The 10669-nt window shown below is 36.6% G+C and overlaps 1 protein-coding gene across 4 annotated transcripts in view; it reads right to left on the reverse strand.

Moving 5' to 3' along the window:
* The window catches only part of APC (APC regulator of WNT signaling pathway), a gene marked incomplete at both ends in the record, with an annotated part of 55093 nt that extends 48886 nt beyond the window's left edge, over positions 1-6207 (reverse strand). For all 4 annotated transcript variants that reach the window (XM_079548469.1, XM_079548467.1, XM_079548468.1 and 1 more), the window contains one exon: positions 6073-6207. In XM_079548469.1, coding sequence (XP_079404595.1) covers positions 6073-6207 — 135 coding nt within the window. The remainder of the gene's footprint in view (positions 1-6072) is intronic.
* Between the last annotated feature and the right edge of the window lie 4462 nt (positions 6208-10669).

Genomic DNA, 10669 nt, shown 5'->3' on the forward strand with positions numbered 1-10669 from the left:
TATAACAGCTAGCTGTCGCTGAGCTCCATACGTACAATTACTACAGACATTACTACATTGTTTTTACTTTGCTCAGCAACTACAACCTCAATACGTTAACTGCAGGTAGCTCCAAAAGTAAGGCCTCCTACTTATTTCCACAGAAACTACAACAGATACACCTCTAGTGCTCTGCCACCAACACTGCAGACCAGGAGACATTATTTGCAGAGCAACCTTCATATGACCTCACCTCTTTGTGAATGTCACTTGGAAATTAGATTTACATTGATAGCTCTGGAAACAATACTAATATTCAAATTTGTAACAGAATCCACAAAGCAATGCCTAACTTACTAAAACGTAAGATTCAAATACAAACATTTCACAGTTACACCGATTTGCTTACTACCTGCAGTCTATTCACTAGCAAGCATTCCTGATGAAATCTATCTTTTCTCATGCATTTTTCTCTTCTGTGTACCGACTACTCTGCTTCTGTATCTCCGCATCATTCTTCAACATATTTTATCTCTGCGTGACTTGCTAAAATATTCTAGTGTTTGTTCTAATGAACTATTCTAAACCTTTTCTCCAAAAGTGCAAGAAAAAAGAGAAAAGGCCAGATGAAGCTACGAAAACTCCCCTCTTTGGAAAATGATGGGAGAATTCTGCTTATTTGGTACATTAAGTATTTCCAGCAAAATATATAATCTCAGGTATTTTAGAGGAAAAACTGTTAATAGATAACTGAAGATGGGATTACAAACATGGGTATCTTCTACGTATGTGTCCGTCATATGCCAGAGAAAGCTAATATACAAACAGATGCACAGTGTATACATATACTCTCACAAATCCAGCACAACAGAAAGAAGATAAAAGACAAGCACCATGCCACTCGTACCTGCATACACACAAGCACACACACACACATACATGTAAAAATATCACATAACAAAATTTGCTGGCTGTGTTTTTCAGGGGGTTCTGTCAGGCTTCAAATACAACAGACTTCAATTTCTAATTTCCAATGACATACTTCATCATGATACACTGAAATAGATTCCTTTGCCAGATATAAAAATCTCTATTGGTATCTTCTGTGCTTTACAATGACAATCCTTAACACTGATGATGAGAGACAACTGTGTAGAAAAAAAACAGATTTTTTAGGTTAAGTAACAAAAAATGATGGCTAAGCAAAAGCCTGTCTGACCTTTAAATGAGAAACAAGTTAAAAGAAAATGCAATCACCTGCTTACCTTATCAGACAGACACTTGATAAAAGTCAGGCAGGACTAAAGGGAGACACAGAAATATCTGCAATCTTATGTCTCTGCAAGCGTAAACTTTTTAAAAAAGAATATGATTCAGTAACTGGCATACTGGATTGTAAAAGATCAGCATCTGCTGTTGTTTAAACTCCTAAGACATACAGATCCCAAAATCCTGATTACCTGGCCTGGGCTCAACAAAGAATTCATGTCCAAAAAGTGTAACGGCGTGCTGAAACAGTGCAAGAAAGTTTGCTACTGAAACACTCTGAACCCAGATCATCCCTTTTTATAAACAAACTTACAGTAATAAGCTTCAATCTTTTAAGATGCCCTGTTGTTCATTAAACAATCAAGCTACGCAATTCTCTTAAGTTGCCATCTTGATAGTCTCCTGTTTGTGCTAAGGATCTGTGTCTATTCCTTTAAATAGTCGTAACAAGATACAATAGCAAGTTTAACTTTCAGAGAAAATAAAATGAAAATCAATCATATTTTATTATGTGTCTTTGATTTGTATGTCTTTAAAAATGGAGGTCTTTTTCTGACAGAAGACTTTACATGTATGGGCAAGAAGTAGTAGAGCAACGGAGTGCCTTTTTTGAAATTAACTTGCTAGTTCACTTGTTCCTAAATTTGTCTGTAGTCTTTGTTATATGTGGTTATGCTTACTAACTGCATTCACACACTCAAACTGCTCTACACTTACAGGCCAACAGCTACTTAAATAGGCCACCAAACAGAGTATTTGTTTACTCAGAGAGAATGTTTTACCATACAGAACTGCTGTAGTTCTCATCTGAGAGTAAGCCTACAGTAACAACTGAATTTCCCAAGCTAGTCATAATACTCTGAGGGATTTCTTCTGTTTGAACAGTTAATCTCTAAGACAACACAAATTAAAAAACAAAGCATATACTGTTTTGTTAGTAACTTTGGCATGCTTGATAACATCTTCACCTTTCCTTACCCCTCACCTCCTTTTCTGGTCAACAAAAAGACAATTTGCCCTTTTAATTATGAAAATTAGCTTTAAAAATGAAGCATTCAAACACTGTTCCTATATAGGTCAGTAGTAGTTTACAATAAATGCATCTGCAAGATGAGCTCACGTTAAGCTTTTAATTCCAGTATGATTATCTACATTTCTGAAAAAGGAGCGATTATAAAAATGAGGCACACTTGCACAGTATTTAACACTACTACTTACAGAATCAACTCCTTTAAAATTATTCAATATGAGAAATGCCATTCTCAATTATTGGTTTCCACAACTGATTAAAGAACATAAAGCAGAATAGTTGATATAAGCAAAGCTATTAATTGTCCAAATAGTCACTATGAGATAATCCTACCGAATCAAAATGAAATGGTGTAAGAATAGCAACACTGCTGTACATAACATCACAGAAGCACATCTAGTTTACCTTATTATCACTTCCCTTCTTCCTCTAATATATGGCACTTGGCAGGAGAAGCTGCTAGAGACCTACATGTTATCCTGAAGGATTTGTGTTTTTAACTATTTGGACTTTCAACTATTTATATGGTAGCCAAGGGATTTTTAATCTACACTTCTCTGGTACTTCTACTTACTTTTCTTTTAATTATTCCTAATTACAACACTGGAACCATACAAACCATGGAGCAAGCAGTTTCCTTCAGCAGAACAAAGCAAACAAGTTATTTTTCAGAAAACTAAAATAATCTCCTGACCTAACAGAATCCTGCAATTACTCTCAAACTTTTTCACCTACGGGCTCCAGTGCCCACTGTGATTCCCATAACATTCTTCAAATTCAACAAAAGTTAAGGCAAGGTTTCTTAGCCTTTTCAAATACAATTAAAACAAACAAGAGAAAGAAACTGCTTCATGTCCAAGCACCCACGACAAATAGAACTCATCATCATTTTTCAATGGGGATTGTTTAGACTGATCTGATTCTTTTTTTTCTGTGCTCTATCTCAATTTAAAGAAATGACCTAAGTTTAATACTTGAGTTGAAGGGAGTTTAGGATAAGTTCCTTATATCCAGGACAACATTCAAGGAGAGAAAAAAATGAGGTATCTACTTGGAATACATGTATACACACATTTCTGTAGAGTGCAGTGTAACCATGTTCAGTTTGCTGGTCTGCCGCATTTGTAGTAAAGGCATAAAGCCGTTCCACATCCCAAAATAATGCCCTAGAAACCAGCTGATACAGATAGTCTCTTTCTCTGGGTCTCTGAGAACTTAATTATTGACACAAAACGAAAACAAAACGTGTTTTTCCCTTTTACAAACTCTTTCTTCACTTCCTTATTTCAGACTGCGATGACAGGCAAAGAAACTGACTGATTTGCTATATTACCTCAACACTGGCAATATAACCAAACTGTGTAGCTCTCAGATAAAATTAAACACACAAAAAACTGTTTTTCTCAGCTGTTAATGCCAAACACAGTTTCAAGTAGTTTATGTGTGAAGGACTATTATATCACTTCAGTTTAGGTTGTGCAGCCATTTGGATTTTACATGTCAATGCAAAGATTATATGTAACTGAAAAAAAACCAAAACCCTACCTCTTTTAAATACTGTTATACCTAATTATAGTGGTTCAAACCAAATACATGAATACATTGGTCAATCTACATGTTAAATGAAGTTCATTTTCTTTTTGTTACATTAATCAGATTATTTGTAATAAAATAACGACTAGCCATAAAGTAACAAGAAGTTTATTATATGAATATGGGAAAGCACGGACACACAAATATTGCTCAATATTCACAAAAAAACTACGATATATAGTAGCATGAGAGCTGCTCTATAAATAATGCCAACTGTTTTATTGCACTGTTGGTGGAAGGGCAGTAGAGGTTGAACCTTCCCAAAAAATACTCAGTTACACTTTGCTGTCATGTGACAGATGGCAGCAGAGAGGCTGTTTGACGCAATGGCGTCTGACAAGACAGTGCAGATGAAACAAAGGTGTGTCACTGAATTCCTCCTTGCAGAAAAAAATGGCACCCACTTACATTATCAATGCTTACTGAACATTTATGGAGACCAAACAGTGGATGATGCGTTCAGCAGTGGTAACAGCAGCAGTGAATCACCTCTGTTGAGTGCAGCATGCAGGCTCTTGTTCACTGCTGGGAAAAATGCATGGCTAATGGTAGTGACTGTTTTGAAAAGTAGAGATTTGTATCTGGGAATTTGCTCCATCAAAAAGCATTGCTCTGTGTATTTGTGCTCTGTGTATTTGTTCTCTCTGTATTTGTGCTTTGTGTATTCGTGCTCTGTGTATTTGTTGTACTTTTCATGGAAATAAATAGGAGGGCATTACTTTCAGAGTGACCAACACATACGCAGATATTCACAGAATCACCAAACAGCCTGGGTTGAAAAGGACCTCAAAGATCATCTAGTTTCAAGCCCCCCTGCCAAGGCAGGGTCACCAACCACCAGACCAGGCTGCCCAGAACCACATCCAGCCTGGCCTCCAGAGATGGGGCATCCACAACCTCCACGGGCAACCTGGTCCACTGCATCACCATCCTCTAAGTAAAAAATTCTTCCTAATATCTAACCTAAATCTCTCCTTAGTTTAAAACCATTCCCCCTTGTCCTACCAATATCAATCCACATAACCAGTCGTAACCCCTCCTGTTTATATTTTCCTTCAAGTACTGCAAAGCCACAAGATGATCTCCCTTGAGCCTTCTCTTCTTCAAGCTAAACAATCCCAGTTCCTGCAACCTTTGTTTACAGAGAGGTGCTCCAGCCCTCTAATCATCTTAGTGGCCCATCTCTGGACTCATTCCAAGAGCTCTGTGTCTTTCTAGCACTGGGGACCCCAGTACTCCAGATGCAGTACTCCAGATGAAATACTGAGTAGAGCTGAGTAGAGGGGGACAACCACCTCCCTCTCCTTGCTGGCCACTCCTCTTTTAATGCAGCCCAGAACACAGCTGGCCTTCTGGGCTGCAAGCACACACTGCTGGCTCATGTCCAGCTTCTCATCCACCAAGACCCCCAAGTTCTTTTGCACAGGGCTGCCCTCAAGTAGATCTTCCCCCAGTCCATATACATACCTGGGATTATATTCCAATGATAGCAGCTTATGTATCAGTTCTGCTGATTGCTAGCAAAAAGCAGGATTTGTCAGCTCAGGAAGAGCAGCTAGAATGCTTGTGAAATTCTGCCTTGTTAAGTGCCACTATCACACAGATGCAGTTACTTCCGTATCTTCCAAAAGATTAAAATCCATATTAATTCCATCTGAGTCTAAGTGCTACCTGTTGGATAGGTGGCTTTGAAAGCCTACACACAGTCCTTAAATATTAGATGGGCAGATTAGGGTGAAATTATGAAGTCTGAGTTTATGCCTTGGGAGAGGCTGGAGACTTGTGGTTTTACTTTAAAATGAATTTTTTTTTTGAGCGTAAGTACTGTAACTGTAAGAAAACAAAAAAACATTAAACTTACCCTAAAATAATGAAAATCTCCAGTCTCTCCCATGTCTTCATGCTGGGAAGTAGAGCAGTGCAAAAATGGTGGTGCTTATCATGACAAACCAGAAAAAACGCTATGAAAACTGGAACTGTTTCTAAAAACAGTTTTAAAATATTTTCATTTCCAAATTAAAAAAAAAAAAACAGTACACTTTACCAACTAAATCTGATTAGTACAGTTTTCTTTTATACAGCCTATAAGAGAATTTTTGTAGGACTCCAGAAGCATAGAGAACTTGTACAATGACCAGTTCACTGCAAGACAGTTAACTCCAAAAGGCAGCAACAAATGATGAATACAGAACTTGCAATACCTTCATGTTAGATGCCTCCGTTTCCAGTTTGGTTAGGTGATTTGAGTTGTCCTCTAGCTCTTGCCGAAGGTTGGAGTTCTCCATCTTTAATGCCTCAACTTGCTTTAACAACTGATCATAAGAAGCTGCGGCCATCCTGGGCTACCCTCAGACCTAAAAAATAAGAGAAAATACTAAATGTAAACTTTTTTGGAAAACAACAACAAAAAAAAATCCATTCCTAACCACAGAAATATCTCATTCCCATTTACCACCCAATTTTTTAAACATTTAACTTACATCCATAAAATCAAACTACTACTGTGAGTCCAAAGGCTTTTTCCTGTGGCCTTTGGTTTGATAGATATGATTAAGCCTATGAAAGAAGTTCACCAATGACTGCACAAGGTATTAGGGAAAGGCAAACTACATGAAGGAAAATCATGCACTATCATCCTTACTATTAGCACTTCAATTCTAACAATGAGAAGAGATAATAAATCATATTTAGACATCTCTGCATAGTTATCATGCACAGTGAAACATAAGATGCTACAAGATGCTGCCTACAGATTTTATGAAATGAAAACCGCAGATGCTCCAAATTCCTCAGAATACCACATTATTAATGTAGATTTAAATAATAAAGAATTTTAACAGATAAAAAGAATAAATGTATCAGTTATCAAATGTTTTATTAAAAAACAACAACAACAACAAAAAATTCCAAGGCAAAAAGATTAAAGCATATATTCATGTAATTCTAACTCAAGACGCTGTCGTATTGTACTGCAGAAGAAACAGATGACAGATTATTAAGACACACTATTACAAATACAAAGAGCAAGAATCACAGATCACAGAATCACAGAATCACCCGGGTTGGAAGGGACCTCAAGGATCATGTAGTTCCAACCCCCCTGCCTAGCAGGGCCACCAAACATACACATTTAGATCAGGTTGCCCAGGACCCCGTCCAACCTGGCCTTGAACACGTCCAAGGACGGGGCATCCACAACCTCCCTGGGCAGCCCGTTCCAGGGCCTAACCACTCTCCTCGTAAAGAACTTAGCAAGTGCTATATATAGGTCATAAAACAGAAAAAAATCCTGCTTTTATAGTGATTGCAGTAATACATTTTACACACATTTTTAGCAATGCTTTTCAAATTAAAAAAAACAAACAATTCAAAAAAATCTTTGTCTAACAAACAGCTAGAACATAGCTAACCACTTTTAAAGCTCTTTACAGTACAGATTTTTTCTTTTTCATCAGTCATTCCAACAGAACAAAGGAAGCCCACCACTTCATGTAAGCACAAGCTACCCTTCTAATATCACAGTAAGAATTTCTCAAGTACAGGAACTGTAACTCAGAAGAGAAAAATGCAAGAACTTCACTGAAGAATTTTTTTTGCTATAACACTCTGGAAGGATGAAACAAATGAAAGCCTCTACTCAGTAGTTTTCCTACATCTCTGGAATATCGTGCAAATACAGATAGCAAGCCATCTTGAAAACTGCACAACAGGAGAGCATTTTCTGTGTATACTCACATTAAACCTTTGACCTTGCTGCTTGTGTAACTCCTTGTGTAATCAAATTTGCTCTTCCGGATGAATCTTAATTGAATTATCAAGTCAACGAAAAGATAGGTAAAATTATGTTAGATTATTTGATTTTGTTCCCCAGGATAACTTCTGAATATTACACTTAATCTTTTTGAATTTAAACTCAATGAAACAGAAGGAACAATATATACCACTGGAGTCAGGAAGAAAAGTAACACAAGCAGTTGCAAATGATATGACTGGTTTATTTATTTCTCAGTAAAAAAGTCATGACTTAAACATCTGTCATCATCACAGAGAGGTCAAGGAAAAAGCTCACCATTTATGGAACTGTGATTTCCATGATGCCATTAAACAGTTGAAAACATAATTCCAAATACACTTATTTATATAATTTTATATTATTTATATACATGTATTCGTAATTTGGTCATGCTTTATGGACATGTCTCATTCAGAGCAGTGAAGGCAATCTGAAACATTATTCCACAAATCCTATGCTTTCACTACAAGATAGATTCACTTAATGGTAAGCAGACTTAACAAAAACATAAAACTCCAGACTGTTTCCAATCCACTTAGTGCATGCGAGTATAGTTTCCATTCTTTGTAATAAAAACATTTAAAGTTTAACTTCTTTTCAGAACATAAGCTACATGGGTAATTCAGCACAAACACAACAAAAGACAACTTGAAAATATTTTCAATTCTAACAGTTATAAACAAGTATTGCATTATAATAAAGAACCACTTCGGCTGAATTGTTAAGGTTTGAAAAGACCCTTTAGATCCATACAAACCATCCACTTAACTACCAACTCCACCATAGAATCTCTTGGTTTTAACTCAAATTTACTATGTTTACTCATTTACATCTGCAGCTGCAGCATTCCATGTCTTTGGCATAGACATTTGTTCTAGTTAAAGTAACTATTTCTCATTAATTCATTATTAGTATGGAAGTACAAGCTGCATCTCTGTACAAGTACCAAGTATATAAAAAATACTTGGTTCTTCCAATTTCTCTACTCAGAGGAATTCTAGCCACATTAACAAGATGTGTAAATGCAAAGAAGAATGTGAAGAAAGATGAATGAAGGAATGAACTCCAAAGACATCAGCTGAACAGCTCTGGCAATTTAAAGGAAAAATCAGCTTAAATATGGAGCAGTATAAAGAGGGTGAGATGAAGTAACGTACAATCTAAGGTTATATAATAACTATGTAAATAACTAGATCTGACACTGCAAGCTAAGACCTTGTCACTTGGAAGCACTGAGTGGTCACTCTGGGTCCTCCTCAGTCAGACAGGGTTTGCAGCCACATAACCCATCTTTCACAGCAAATACCACATCACCAGTGCTAAGTAAAGCACAGAATAATTTTCACTTGGCTAACAGCCTGAACTTGCACCAGCGCGCACACACACAAAAGCATTCAAGACGCCTGGGGCCAGAATCAGCTGGATGAAGAATAACTAACTCTCTACTCCAAGCACGAAGCCATTACATCGGGAAGTGGAAGGAATAATTCTGTACTCCAATGTCAATTTCCCACTTTATTTAGCCCAAAGGAGAACACATGACATGGTGAAATCAACATATCTTTGGGAAGTTCACTATCATGCCTCATGTGCCAAAACCGTTTATTCTTTGCAGAGAGGTAAAGATTTAAAAGGAAGAATGGAGACAACCCATTTTTCTAAACAGTCACCTCATATATACCTTGATATATGAAGCACCTAAAATCTCGTTTCTTAGTTCCCTTACCCACATTCTCAGCGTTAAGAGGTTTCTTCAATCTCCTATCAAACTAAAGAATTTCATTCTGTACTGAATTAGCAGTCTGTATGAATATGTGCATTAAAGAATTTCAAGCTAGATATAACATCTTCACACACTACGACAAAAATTAACTAGGAGCCTAAATACATATGTACTGTTAGTATTTAAGACATACATTTTTCCACATGGGGGAAAAAAAACAAAACATACAGAAGTTTGGAATCAGGAATTTACATAGCTTTTTTTACTCAAATCCCAAGCAGACAAAATATCCAGTATCTTCTGAAAATGTACTTTTTTACTGATCAGAGCAATTTTTTTTTTCTTTGAAATCAGTAAGCACATACACTCAGAATCCCTGGAGGTTCTACTTAAGAACCCTAAGCTCAGCAATTTGTGAAACATTAATTTTCTACGAAAATATTTCAGACTCCTATTACTGTTTTTTTCATCCATAAAAGCTGTAATTATTACCAGAGCATACAATTTCACAATGTAACCTCTGTAGAACAACTTGTCTTAGCCTCTTCAGAAGAGGCTAAAGAATAATCTGAAACATAATACCCTACCATGTGCTCTTCTAACAACATAGACAAAGAACTACTGCTGTCTGTATGTAAGGCTAGACAGCATTCTTTTACTATAATCTACTTGTTTCAGTACTAAAAAAAAATCAGTTATTATTTTCACGCATACTGTAACTGCATGAGGATGATATATAGATACATACATGCATTATATATGTATATAAACACTAGATGTGTGGATGGGGGGGGGAGTGTTGTGGTTTTTTTTGCTAGCAGGTAGGTTGTATAGCTACCTCAAACAACAAAATCAGTAAAAAAGCAATATCACTTTCTTTAACAAGGCCAGTCCAAAGAACATTGATGTTAGGTAGGGCTGCAGTACATTTTGCTGACTTTGGATCATGAACTTTGTTGAAAATAGTAAATAGTTCAAATCTCTAACAGCTCAGTATAATTAACGTTCTGCTGCCACCACTACTGATAAGCAGATGTGCTCCTGTACTCTGCAGAACTTCCATATTGTATTCATCTTCTCAATATAAGAATTTGTAATCACTGTATCTACAGTTCATAATTATCTACATTATAATTTAGTAATGCAGGAAAAGACTGTCTGATCTCTTGCTGTATATGCAAATATCACCCAACTGTCCTGAGCCCAGGGACTTGTTCCTATTATTCTCTCCCATTCTTTTTTTTTTTTCCTGTAGTTCATCCCCACGATTAATGGACAGTGG

The sequence above is a fragment of the Tetrao urogallus genome (genome assembly GCF_951394365.1).
Source record: "Tetrao urogallus genome assembly, chromosome: Z".
In the NCBI taxonomy this organism is placed as follows: domain Eukaryota; kingdom Metazoa; phylum Chordata; class Aves; order Galliformes; family Phasianidae; genus Tetrao; species Tetrao urogallus.